General features: G+C 31.9%; 2 protein-coding genes across 2 annotated transcripts; both read left to right on the forward strand.

The window, feature by feature from the left end:
* The first annotated feature begins 8,178 nt into the window (after positions 1-8,178).
* LOC131653106 (heavy metal-associated isoprenylated plant protein 39-like) lies at positions 8,179-9,043 on the forward strand. Its single transcript, XM_058923154.1, has 3 exons — positions 8,179-8,310; positions 8,409-8,484; positions 8,613-9,043. Exons 1-3 carry the CDS (start codon positions 8,305-8,307, stop codon positions 8,903-8,905), a joined length of 375 nt encoding a protein of 124 aa, XP_058779137.1. The 5' UTR covers positions 8,179-8,304; the 3' UTR covers positions 8,906-9,043.
* Positions 9,044-11,845: 2,802 nt separating this feature from the next.
* On the forward strand, positions 11,846-12,587 carry LOC131653108 (heavy metal-associated isoprenylated plant protein 39-like). Its single transcript, XM_058923158.1, has 2 exons — positions 11,846-11,992; positions 12,087-12,587. Exons 1-2 carry the CDS (start codon positions 11,987-11,989, stop codon positions 12,453-12,455), a joined length of 375 nt encoding a protein of 124 aa, XP_058779141.1. The 5' UTR covers positions 11,846-11,986; the 3' UTR covers positions 12,456-12,587.
* Positions 12,588-15,132: the final 2,545 nt, after the last annotated feature.

Here is a 15,132-nt window from a genome sequence, read left to right on the forward strand (position 1 = left end):
ATATATATATATATATATATATATATATATATATATATATATATATATATATATATATATATATATATATATATATATATATATATATATCCAATATTCTAACATCAATGAACAACTCCACAAATCGAACAAACAAAACCCGATATTTGCGAATCGCCCGAACCCGACATTTTTTTATGCTTTTTGGCTTTCTAATTTTTGGCAATCTCGAAACATTTTTCTTTCTCTTCATCACTAAAAGGTTTTAAGGCATTCTCCAACAATCTCCACATTGACTTTAGATTGTGGTGATGCTAATTTAACCATTAACTACCTTATCGCTCTCTACCATATTGAAACACTATTCAACAATATTCATCAAGTTCAAGATATCCTTGAACTTTGATCTCGCCCCTTGTATCCACTTGTTTTCAACTATCCTTTTCTTCCTAGGTAATCTAACAAGCCCACAAGAATGGTTCTTTAGAGGGAAAGAAACAAAATATTTGGAAATATTATTCTGGGAATTTATCGTCTCCACAGGGAATGGTCGTTAAAATGTCATTCAACGGTTTCAATGTTTTCGAGCTTGGGTTAAAATGTATTGAAAGTAAAAACGGAAAATAAAACATATGAACAAAAAATAAATACATTATTCGGAAAGAATTAACTTATCAGACATGCATATAATCTACTTCTCACAAACTTAAACTTATTGACCAATTATAGTCAACCTACAATACTTGTCAATGTCATCCAGTATCACTCACATCAGTGTTCATCTCTGAAGCACCTACGACACAACTCACAACTGAAGTTATCTCTAACGCAAAGTTGCGAGAACATCTGTATTCTCATGTCGGTGATCTCTCGCACACAACTCAAACACGGAAGCATTAAGGACAAATACACATGTGATTCCTATCTTTAAATCTATATCTAGAGTCCATAAACTAGTAGGTAATTATCCTAGATATGATTCAAGAAGTATATATCCAATATTCTAACATCAATGAACAACTCCACAAATCGAACAAACAAAACCCGATATTTGCGAATCGCCCGAACCCGACATTTTTTTATGCTTTTTGGCTTTCTAATTTTTGGCAATCTCGAAACATTTTTCTTTCTCTTCATCACTAAAAGGTTTTAAGGCATTCTCCAACAATCTCCACATTGACTTTAGATTGTGGTGATGCTAATTTAACCATTAACTACCTTATCGCTCTCTACCATATTGAAACACTATTCAACAATATTCATCAAGTTCAAGATATCCTTGAACTTTGATCTCGCCACTTGTATCCACTTGTTTTCAACTACCCTTTTCTTCCTAGGTAATCTAACAAGCCCACAAGAATGGTTCTTTAGAGGGAAAGAAACAAAATATTTGGAAATATTATTCTGGGAATTTATCGTCTCCACAGGGAATGGTCGTTAAAATGTCATTCAACGGTTTCAATGTTTTCGAGCTTGGGTTAAAATGTATTGAAAGTAAAAACGGAAAATAAAACATATGAACAAAAAATAAATACATTATTCGGAAAGAATTAACTTATCAGACATGCATATAATCTACTTCTCACAAACTTAAACTTATTGACCAATTATAGTCAACCTACAATACTTGTTAATGTCATCCAGTATCACTCACATCAGTGTTCATCTCTGAAGCACCTACGACACAACTCACAACTGAGGTTATCTCTAACGCAAAGTTGCGAGAACATCTGTATTCTCGTGTCGGTGATCTCTCGCACACAACTCAAACACGGAAGCATTAAGGACAAATACACATGTGATTCCTATCTTTAAATCTATATCTAGTGTCCATAAACTAGTAGGTAATTATCCTAGATATGATTCAAGAAGTATATATCTATAGCAACCCAAATCCCACACACATAGCAAAAATCTATGATAACACTCCACAAAGATTTATAAAGCAAATTAAATATAACGCCATGAACGACAAATATACATGAGCTCAAAGTAAATACATATACAAAACCCAACTAAAAGAGAATATGTAACACCCTTCTAAACCCCCGCGGAATATTAAATAAATTCAGAGTAAAACATGTATAAGGGAATTATAACTCCAAAAGAATTAAAACATTCAATCATGTCATGCCTTTTGAGGAACATAAAACGGCGTTATTCAGTCAACATGTTTAACACAACGGAATAGTTTCAAAATTTGAATAACTCAAACGATTAATATTCATCACCAAAGAGTCATCGACTCGTAATCCAATCAGAATAATCCAAATAACTGAAAATAAGAGTTTATAAAAATAACTCTAAAACAAATGTTCCCTAGTGTTACAAGATCAGAGCATGACACCGACACGACGTAACTAGAAGAACTACTCTACGAGCAATCCTCACCAAATTAAATGCTGCTACTCCTCAATCTGAAAAATGTCAACATTAAGGGTGAGTCTTATTCGCAATTAACAAATGTTATAAGTTTATAAACAATAAAACTTCATAAGCATATTATTCACACAATTGCAATATATTCAAATTTACAGCAACATTCATCAATCACAACAAATATATTCAATCACATCACCATGAAATAACACTGGAATTCTTCCAATCATGTTATAACCACATATATGCAAATGCACTGACACTATGCATGTGGTACCAATTCGTCATGAGATTAACCCATCCGACCGATCTAAACATCACCGAGATACGTCCCTTCCAGCACTAATTCCACACAATGGGAATTATGACATCACTGGTCCTAAACATCATCGAGATTCAGCCACCAAAATGATTATGAATGCATGCAACATATAACATACTCACCGTCATCACCGATTCGATGAATAATATCATCTCAACATAAATCACCGTTATCATCACCAATTTAGTATGCACATGTCCCAGCGTCATTCAAAAATCAATCACACCTCATTCCAACAATCATCACAATCACAATACAATCATATCATGATCACATTATCACATTGTTACAATTCACAATTCATGCATACCATGTATAATTTCACCAAGATAATTAAATCGAAGTTTTAAAAATAAAATCGATCCTCTTCCCATTTCACCATTTTATCCCATAAATTATTTAATTATCTTCACTGTGCTCAAAACGGCACTTAAAACGGATACACGGTTTAAAAGTTACAATTAAAACAAGTATTTTTCAAAAACACAACAACGGTAACTGGTTACCTCAAATAGAGTAACCGGTTACTGCCTGACGGAGTAACCAAAGATCCTATTCGTAACAGCGGTAACCGGTTACCTCAAATGGAGTAACCGGTTACTGCCTCCCAGACAGCCCAGCAACACAAAATGCAACAGAGGTAACCGATTACCACACCTCAAGTAACCGGTTACTTCACAACGAATAGGCCTCCCTCGCCTACGTAACGTCAGGTAATCGGTTACCACATTCAGGTAACCGGTTACCACGTACCTGCAACCCAAAAAATCACTTTTGACAACACTTTTCCATTTCCAACTCAAACCAATTCGTGTCAAAATGATTACCACATCAAAACAATACCAATTCACATATTATAGCATAATTCTAACATGTTTTAGGAGTCATTTAACATCATACACAATCATCATCATCTAATTTCATCAACATCACTCAAAATCCCAAGAATCCCAAAACCTAACATACATCCCAATTGAAACAAATAATATACCAATTCAATTCTATTGTCTACAAACTAATAAAAGATGATAATCGGAAGAGTCCCCCTTACCTTAGCCAAAAGTCTTGAATCTTCCTCTTTCTCTTCCTATGCTCTTTCACGTGTTCTTCGTTCTTCTCCTTTTCTCCTCTTTTGCTTCTATTTTTCATTCTTTTCTCAAATTCCTTGTTTTATGAAAATTAGAGTTCAACTTAGTAAAAGGCCTAACCATCAACACCTCCCCTTTACTAATCACCACCTTGGCACAATTACTCTATTTTCAAAAATTTTCCAATTAATTCATAAAATTTCTAATTAATTCCAAATAATTAATTTAAATTCTAGTTAAATTAATAAATAGAAAATATGGGGTGTTACAGAATACACAAAGAGGAAGAGAAATGAACAAAAAAATTTCCGGTTTGTCAACTCCGATCGATGATCAATCCACCTCCAATCATCCAAATGTAAGCTCCATAGTTGTTTTCTAAGCTAATCTAACAAAAAATGAAGGTTGATAGAGTTGGGAACAAATACCCCAAAACCATACCTATACAAAATGTGTTTTTTTCCCCTAAATATACAATTCTGCCCAACATATCTCTCTTAGCGGTAGCAGAAGCTCACAAAGCGAACTTTGAAAAAATTGTTTCGGCCAAAACTTGAGAACCGTAACTCCGATTTGCGCCCGGTTCGAAGAGTTGAAAATCTTATTCAATTCTCTATCTAACAATGACTAAATGGAAACCAAATTGATTATTTTTATCATCCTTATTTTGAGCCTTATTCTTTGATGAATTGCTAAACATTGTATTCTTGAAGCTTAGCCTTTGACTTTTATTACTCGATGCTCCAATTATGAATGAATACATACAAAATGAATTATTCTTTTATGAATTACTAAACATTGCATTCTTGAAGCTTAGCCTCTGGCTTTTATTACTCGATGCTACAATTATGAATGAATACCTACAAAATGAATGAAAAACTATCAAATGATACATAAAACAAATCAAAACGCAAGTATACAAATATTTACACAAAAGTTGGGATTTTATTACAAAAACCAAAAGAATAGAATCGATAAATGCCAAAAATATATACTCAAAATAACGATATTTTGGCACTTATCATTCTTCAGCCACCATTGACTACACATGCTTTTGAATGCCTCCCTGAAGGTTCTTCTTTCTGAATTTCGCAACACTTCACTCACATTCAAAGCATAACACCCGAGGCTAGCATAATTGTCCCTTCGAGATGCTACAACCCCCCTCTTTACCTTACCATGAGTCAAATGATAATAAGAGATCTATGTAACTATTTCCTTACTACTACTAGTATCCATAGTACGAAACTCCATCTCAAACTGAATTTTTTCTGTTATAGTTTCTAAAAGGTTTCTCCCTTTCTTTTTACTATCCTTCCTTTGAATAAATTCTCTACCAAGTAAGTTGCTTTGACATCCCTTTTTCAAAAACTCAATAACGACTCAGCGGTCACATGCATTTTCATCCATTGTTTTCTGCAAAATTCATTATACACTTCTGAAAAAGCCTCCAAGTATTCATAGTGCTTTGATCTCAAATATCATAGCTCTTTCATGTCATGAAAGCCTCCACTAGTTAATAATGAATGAACAACAACATTTGAACCTTCTAAAATATATAGACCATATAGTTTAGACTCTTTAGCAATAATCACATCATTATGCGAGATCTTCAACATTCCATGTTCAACTCTAGTGCAATAGCCTAGATCACCAAACATACTTATGAATGACAAATTTCACTTGAGTTATGGAACATACCTCACGTTGTGAAGAAGAAACTCACAATCATCAAACATTTTAAGTCTGACCGTATACCAAGGAGAACTACTCCACCTTACTCTAGCTTCGAAGTCTCAAAGTATTCTATTCTTTGAGACATGTGATAAGAGCAGCCCGAGTCTATGACCTAACTATCTTTAGTCTCCAAACTCATACCACTAGTGCATCAGCATCCTCATAACCATCCTCCTCTGAGACAACCGCAACTTGAACAAAATCGTCATTGAACTTTATCTCAAGACAATCCTTCTTAAAGTGACCATTTTTTTACAATTAAAACATTGCACCTTTAATTTGTCAAACCTATTTGATTCTGACATCCCTCTACGCCCACCTCTTCCTCTTGATACACTTAGGGCCCGTTTGGTACGCAGGATAAAAAACAGGATAGGATATCTGTATCATATCCTATTTCAATCCAGTGTTTGCTGATACAACAGGATAAGATAAATTAATCCTGAAACTTATCCTATCCTGCCTCACTAGTTCAAATTGTTATCCTGAATATGAGCTGGGTTAGAATCCGGCAGGATAGGATAAGAAAATGATTTACTAATTTACCCCTATAAAATATAATTTAAAATAAAAAATTAAATATGACAAAATATAAATAAAAATTAATTTGATATTAAATTAAAAATACTAATTATTAATTTAATGAAATAAAATAGTTAAAATATTTAAAAATAAAATAATTATTAAAATTTTAAAAATATGAATTCTAATTTTATTTTTTATCAAATTAAATATATGTTCTTGCAAGAGTAATTTTGTCATATATATATATATATATATATATATATATATATATATATATATATATATATATATATATATATATATATATATATATATATATATATATATATATATATATATATATAATGTGACAACCAAACACATGATAGGATAAGTTTTATCATGTCTGTATCATATCCTGTTTGATATCCTATCATGTCTCTATCATATCCTGCGCACCAAACGGGCCCTTAAACCTTCACCACTATCATCAATCTTCAAATCATTCGTCTTTGAAAATTCTTTAAATTTCATTGCCTTTTGAACTTCATCCAATGTTCAAAAGATTTGAGTAATTAGCTCAATAAGAGTAGAGTCTTGTCCTGACCATCAATCTTCACTTCAATATTCTCAAGATCATCAATAATCTTGTGAAATTCTGTTAACTTCTCTACTATAAATTTGTTTTCCACCATTTGTTCAACATCAATGAACAACTCTGCAAACCGAACCGACCAGACCCGATATCTACGAACAGCTCGAAGCGAATATTTTTTATGCTCTCCAGCTTCCTTTTCAACAATCTTAAAACATATATTTTTTTTCTTCATCACTTAAAGGTTATAACGTATACTCCAATAATTATCAAATTAAATTTCAAAATATTTTTGAATTGTTTCATTTCATTGTGAGTTTTAATTCTTTTAGTCACCTTCTTAGAAAGAACTATGTGGGGGCCAAGATGAAAATACAAACAAACAGAAAACCACACCAACGACCAACCGTACCATTTGCGCGTTGTTTGGCAAACAAATGATTGACTTAGGTTGACTTGGTACTATATAATTGTTGCATAATCTCATCTTCACCGGCGGTTCTATGGCCCAGCCAGCCCGGGCATGCGCCCGGGCTCAATCCCTATTTTCTTTGTACGCTTTCCAATTTAATAACCAATTTTTAGATAAAATTAGGGGCAAAATTAATAAAAATAGGGTGTGAAAATTAAAAAAGATGAATAACCAATGGTCCAGACCCAACCCAATTAATTATATATGAATCAAAACAGAAATTAAAAAAAACTCCCATAAAACTAAACAATGATTACAACAGAGGTTCTTACTAACGAGTGTCCTCAGGGCACTTTTTTATAAAAGTTAATATTTTAATTTCCAATACATTTTCAATGCATTAAATACACGCATTTTTAATTCATATATAAAACATATATAAAAAAGACCCAAAACATTTTTAATTCATATACTTAAATCAAATTAAATTAAAGCAAAAACAAGACTCATTTAGTTAATTAGAATTAATTTATTTTGTCTTTTTTCTAATTTACTTAGTTTATTCTAGTGTTAAACAATATTTAAAAAAACACAAAAAAAATGTTTTCTTTTATTATTATTAGATTATTTATTTTATTCAAAAAACAAAAAATATATAATTTTATTTGATTAGATTTTTATTATTCAATAAATTTTTTATTTAATTTTGTTTTGCTACTGTTTGTTTATTTTTTTTTAATTATTTAATTTCTAATAGTTTTATATACCATATATAAATTAGTTAAACAGTCCATTAAGATAAGGTTTGTAACCTCTCCTTAAATTCTTTCTTAGTTAAGTTTATTATTAAGCTTAAGACAATTAAATTCATTCATAAATTAAATAACTCAGAATCTTCTGAGAGTTCAGGTTCACACGCAAGATGTTATACCGAACGGGAGATATTCAAGTCAATTAAGGATGTGATATTATTCGAACATTCACCGCAAAGAGGTCTCAGAGAGGACATTTACCTCCTAATTTTATTTAGCACAATATTCGCATGTTAGGTTTCATCTCTATTATGTAGCACACTTTATGACTATTTATATATTATGTCACATGTAATTTGCAGTTAAATTTTTTGCCCAGGCTGCCAAAAATTCCTGGCTCCGCCACTGCATCTTCATTTCACAACTTCATCTCATCTAATACTCTTTCTCTACCTCATATACATTTGATTGCTCTACTTTTCAATTTTAACCAACAACTTTTATTAATTGGCTATCATAATTAAGCTTCTTCAAAAATGATGGTAAGTAAGAAAAGATCCATATCTGTGTAACCAATATTTTCATTTCATCACTTTTGAAATGAATCTAAAGTTTTTTTTTCTTCTCTATTTTATTATAGAAAGTAGTGTTGAAGGTGGATTTATATGACGACAGAACAAAGCAAAAAGCTATGAAGACAGTCTCTGGCATTTCAGGTAATATCAATATATATTGTTTCAACTATATGTTAGACACATGATATAATTTTAGAACAAAAAAATGCATTAAAAAATCATTTATTTATTTATTTTCTGAAATTTTGCATATATGTTATTATTTGCAGGGGTAGAATCAGTTTCTGTGGACATGAAAGACAAGAAATTAACCTTAACCGGAGACATTGATTCAGTACATGTAGTGAGCAAACTAAGGAAGTGGTGTCATACTGAAATAATCTCTGTTGGTCCTGCAAAAGAAGAAAAGAAGAAGGAAGAACCTAAGCCGGATGTGAAGAAGGATCAAATTCAATTCATTGAAACATATCCCCTTTATTATCAGATGCCACAACCACAATTCATTCAATTTTCCTCTGTGGCAAGATTTGAACAAGATCCTATTGGTTGTGTCATTTGCTGATTTTCTATATACTAAGAGAAAGATATTGTCTTTTCTTTCTATCTTAAGGATTTTTATTTCAGTAAACTGGAATCATCAAATGTAAGTGTAGGGATAATGTTAATCTCTTCTTGAATGGCAGAGAATCTATTAACAAAACTTGTGTCTTAACCATACAAAACTTATCATTTAAACCAGTTAAAAACTGAATTGTTTGGTCTTCAAGAATAAAGTTTCTAGCTGAGCACACAGCATTGCATCTGCACTAATGAAAACATGTGCAAGAAGGAATTGGTTGATCTACATTTAATTCGTCCTAAAGATTTAATTTTCGAAGCAGAAGGGGTTGAATAGATTGTTTCTAAAAATACAAATTTAAAAATGTTTTTTTATTTTATTTTAATTTTAATAGTCAGAGTTTAATAAAATCTCTCGTCATAGCGGAAATTTGTAAAATATATGCGATTGACATTTTCGTCATATACACTTACACTAAAAACAAGAACTAAAGATGAAGATACTCAAGCAATCAATGCTTCAATTGATCTAAGTGCATGTTTGGTTTGGCTTTTGGAAAGGGCAAAAGCAATTCTAGAGGTGTAGAATTGATTATGGGTAATTTTAAGATGTTTGGTTAGGCAAAATTAGAATTGATTCTGTCTCCAAAACTGATTCTACTTGAAGCGAGAATTTGTAGCTTCTGCCTCCAGAATTGATTCCGGATGATTTTTACACTGTAATTTATTATTCAACTCATTTTTATATAAATGTATCCAAACCTAAATCAATTTTGCTAAACTCAATTATGATATAATCAATTCTACCAAACTCAATTCTGGTAGAATCAATTCTCTCCACCGCCAATCCAAATACATAATTTTTTTTACACAAGATGGGTGAATCAAAGTTATTCAATTGATTAATAATATATGGGGAATGCTAACCAGTGCCCTTGGGTCACTTTTTAAGTGATTAAAGTGGTAAGTTTTTTTAAAAATGTGTGTATTTAATCCATTGAAAATGCATTGGAAATTGAAATCATGACTTTTATAAAGAATATTTTCTTTATTTAGTATGTTTAAAGAATTCCCTGAGGGCACTCGTTAGCAAGACCCGTAATATATTATTATAGTTTTTAGGTTTAATCACAAGTAAGATCGTTCAGAATCTTGATCTAACATAGACCTAACGTCATGCAATTTTTAAGAAAACAATAAACCCTAAGAATAAGATTCTAAAAAAAAAAAAAAGAGAGATAGAGATAAAGAGATTACATCGGATTTATAATGGTTTCATATGTCCGTCCTCACTTTGTGCCTAATCCACTCTCAAATTGTTTTCCATTGACAATTCGTAGTCTTCCATTATGATTTTATAATTTTTACAGAGCCTTTTAATACAATCACAAGATTCAAGATAATTGAAAATTAAACAATCTCCAATCTAAATCTTCTCTTTGAATATATACAACATCTGAAACTGTCATTATTGCAGAAAACATCTTTAACCTCTCTGTTTCAAATGCGATGTAACAAAGGTTGTCATTTAAAGTGTGCCACTTTACCTCTCTCTTGTAACTTCGCCGACGTGAAAGGTGTAATGGCCATGAGTTCAATCCCCAGCGATAAATTTTTGGAATTTTTTAATGGAGAAAACACCTTTTTCTCACGTAAAACCTTTTTGATCTTATCTTATAATCTTCATGAGCTTTAGAATGCGTGTTGGTGAAACATGCTTAGAAGCATCAAAATCTGTATGGGAGTCTTTAGAACCTTGGTCCCCAGAGTCTTTAGAGCCTTGGTCTTCAGAATCATCAAGTCTTGTCTTTAGAGTCTTTGAAATTTGTTCTTTAGAACAACAAAATTGTGGAGTGTAGAATTCCAAAGCTTGATAATCTTCCGAAGCTTTTTTATCAGCGTCAGAGTTAGAAGCCATTTGATGAGTGTTCCTCAAAAGCGTTGTCTAAGAGCGTTCTAGACTTAACATATCTTTGTAAAGCGCTCTTTGTATCTTCCCAGAATCAAAGTGTGTTTAGTTCAGAAATAGATGACGTCTCATGTCACTTCTTCAGAGTCAAAACGTGTTAAAAAGTAGATACACACTAGACCAAACCATTAGGGTACAAAATTGTTCTCTAAGTAACAATGTATTGTTATCATCAAAACATAAGGTCAAATGTAGAACCAAATCTTGTTCTTACACATGATACTTCACAATGGAATTAAGAATGCTCTTTTTGATATTCAAAATGCTTTTATAATAGAAGTCTATCTTTTATGTTTCACGCGGATCACTAATGGTAGTGTCTTGAGCATTGATAGTCATGAAATAGACGACAAAGATTTGTTTAAGGAATGTGATCAATATCCTAAAAAATCATGCCAAAAATATTCCCTCGGTTTTGACAAAAACTGAGGTAAAATATATTTAACCCTCAGTATTAGAAGACAATCGAGGTAAATTATCTCTTTTTTAAGATTTACATTGTTTATACTAGGAATTTAACAAATTCAGATCCATCATCAACACTGTAATTCAATATTTTATTACATATCTTGTAATTGAGTATTTTGTTCATCATTTTATTATGATTGAAATGTTCTACTAAAAACAAAATTTAATGATGTCATACAACTCTGTACTTCTAAATCTGTACTTCTGCTTATTAATAAGTGATGTAACTTAGAGACTAACTTTGTTAGTAAATGATATATTTAAGAGGCTAATTTGTTTTAAAAAAATTAACATAGTGACCAAATAGTTTGAAGTTAGTCAAAATCAGAATTTTTTTTTATCTATTAAAAAATATGAATGAATGATTTCTATAACGAAAAAATGTTAATAGTTATTAAGTCTAACTAGTCACTTTCTTGGAAGGAACAATGTAGGGCCAAGAAGATGAAAATACAAACATAAAACTTTACCAACGACCAAGCATTTGCGCGTTTGGCAACAAACAAACAATTGCTTGACTTAGGTTGACTAGGCACTATATAATTGTTGCATAATCTCATCTTCATTTCACAACTTCATCTCATCTTATACTCTTTCTCTACCTCATATACATTTGATTGCTCTTCTTTTCAACCAACAATTTCAAAAATGATGGTAAGTATGAAAATGTAACAATTATTTTCATTTATCACTCTTAATTTTTGCATTGAAATGAATCTAATTTTTTTATTACTTTGTTTTGTTACAGAAAGTAGTGTTGAAAGTGGATTTATATGATGACAGAACCAAGCAAAAAGCCATGAAGACTGTATCTGGCATTTCTGGGGTAGAATCGGTTTCTGTGGACATGAAAGATAAGAAATTAACCTTAACAGGAGACATTGATTCAGTACATGTAGTGAGCAAACTAAGGAAGTGGTGTCATACTGATATAATCTCTGTTGGTCCTGCAAAAGAGGAGAAGAAGAAGGAAGAACCTAAGCCGGACGTGAAGAAGGATCAAATTCAATTAATTGAAACTTATCCCCTTTATTATCAAATGCCACAACCACAATTTATTCAATATTCTTCTGTTGCAAGATTTGAGCAGGATCCTATTGGATGTGTCATTTGCTGATTTCCAATATACCATTGTCTTTTCTTTTTAATTAAGGATTTTTTTTTCTCAGATGTTTTAGTGATTTTAAAATAACCATATGTAACATGTTAGAATCAAATGGAAGTTATGAATGGTGTTCAATTGTGCAAACAGAGGAAAGTTTTCATCATTTTAAGACTTTGATTCGGAATATAAGAAATGGAAATAATAGCAAGTTTAATATTTTTTATAAGTACATCAAATTTTGAAATTAAATAGCATGTTTCTGCTAGGGAGTTTGGAGAAAGCATGATGCTTCATGATCATAAAAGAGGAAAACGTCATATCTTTATCAAAGACCATAAGACATTCTATATATGAATCATTTTGGTTATAAATCAAACATCTAATCCATTCATATGTGATGTGAAACATAACAACTCATACTTGAATCCAACAATTTAATCAACAAGTGTGAGATTTCACCACCTATAATAAGTTTCAATGCAGATGTTTATTAGTACACGTACATTGATTAACATTGATGCAGAGTAGGCTGTGAAATTATGTCGTTCGATGATGAGTTTCCCGCTCACATAGAATTTGTAAAAAAAGTTTTCAGGCTAATTTTTGACATATGATTTTTTTTTTTAGGGTTAATAGTAGTTTACCTCCCTGTAATATGAGCGTGTTTTGGTTTACCCCCCTACTGTTGCCAAAGGCAGGTTTTGGCAATGATTTTTTTGAAAAAACCGTTGCCAAAAGGTAGGGAGGGGGGAAAAGCAAAATTCACTAACATTACAGGGGGATGAACTACTATTAACCTTTTTTTTTAATGTTTTAACTTCAAGTGAAGTATGACAATACTTTTGGAACTATTATTGTCATTAAAGACAATATGGAAATTTTTGAAGTGATTTAACTTCAAGCAAAGTATACTCTTCTCTTAGTGGAGGATGATGGTTCTTTTGAGTTTGTTTTGATATGAAACTCGGGTTCACAATCCTTGACAGAGAACTTTCAAACGATGATTTTATGTTAATGTCAAACAAAATTTTATGATGAAATCCAGTAATGACTGGTAATGGATGCTCTTATTTGACGCTAATGAATTTCGGTATTTATTGGTAATGGATGCTCTGGTCTGGCATGTGAGTGGTATCTGCAAACACTCTGACGCGTAAGTTAATAGCTATCAGAGGTAGATGCAATTTTAGGATTCGAAACGATGTATTTGAATCCGAAGACTTTGTCATGCTTTTATAGTGAGGTATTGGGGTTCTGAAGTGTGGACCTCTGTGCTATGCAGGTTTAACTATCAGTTGGATTTGACAATGACAATTGTCAAACAATTCTTGTGATGATAAATTCTTAAGTCAATCTGCTTTTTTGTAACATTTTCAAAATTTCTCCGTGACATAACTGTTAGAAATCAAAGGATTAATGGGGAATTGTAAGGAGTCAGTGGCACGAAGTCGACAATAAATAAGCTCAAGTATGAGTTAGTGTGTATGAAGGTGAATTTAAAAAAGTTCATTAAAGTCTCACATAAGAGGGAAAGCATATTTTAGTAGTGTTTATATATTCCAAGTTTTCCAATTGGGATGGGCCCTAAAGGTTACCCAATTTTGTTGTTGGACAAGAACACACTACCATAAAAATTACACACGCGTTCGCCGTCGCTGTCCAACTGGCTCAGCTCTGTCTTGTGTCTGGGCTTTGATCTAATATTTTTTGGTACTTGAAATGGTAGAAATTATTTAATGTTAATTAAAAATTCATTAATTAATAACTGAAACATGGAAATTAATTATTATTAACTACATTTTTTAAAATAATGGTGTGATGTTACTAACCTAACCCTAAAGTTTGACTAAACTTTTGTCTTGCCTTCCAAGCTTTTACGTCTGACTTGTCGTCCAAGTTTGCAACTACTAATTATGGGTCGGATCCGTTCCACTCCCCCTTAGGTTTTCTCCAATTCGGGTCAGATTCTCACCTATAAATAGAGATATTCCCATCTCATATTTTTCACTACAAATTTTTTAATCTGAAATCTCTCTCTCTCTCTCTCTCTCTCTCTCTCTCTCTCTCTCTCTCTCTCTCTCTCTCTCTCTCTCTCTCGTCTCCGCTTCATCCTAAATTTTCTTTTCTATTTTCGAGTGGCTTGTTTGAGCCATCAACGACTAGTTCTTTTCCAAAAACCACGAGTGGTTATAACACCATCATTGATTTATCTTTGTGCCATCTGAAGGTTTAATTATAGAAAAATGACCTACCATGCAACTAGTAATCGTACATTAGAATTGAACTATTTTATCGTGGAGGGGTCGTGGTAGTTCGAATGCTTTGCATGATTTTGGGCAATGTCGTGAAACATTTTAAAGAGAGTGACCTAGTCGTGACTTGGTCCGGTAATTTCTTCTGCGGCTGGTTTTCAAAATCGCAAAACAAATTTTTTAAGACGTTTCTATAGTTGCCATGGCTATAAAAAAATTATAGGTAATTTACAACAGTTGTCTCTGACAAACCGTTCAAGTTTGAGGGAAGTCATTTCAAATGTTGGCAACAGAAGATGTACTTTTTCTTAACCCTGAAAAAGGTTGTCAACATTTTGACTGAGGACATTCTTGTTGTTCCTTCTAGATTAACCAAACCAACTTACGACAAGAAATTTGTGGATTAAGATGGAACTGGTAATCCTGTTAAAACTAAA

Source organism: Vicia villosa, linkage group LG2 (assembly GCF_029867415.1).
Source record: "Vicia villosa cultivar HV-30 ecotype Madison, WI linkage group LG2, Vvil1.0, whole genome shotgun sequence".
Lineage (NCBI taxonomy): Eukaryota > Viridiplantae > Streptophyta > Magnoliopsida > Fabales > Fabaceae > Vicia > Vicia villosa.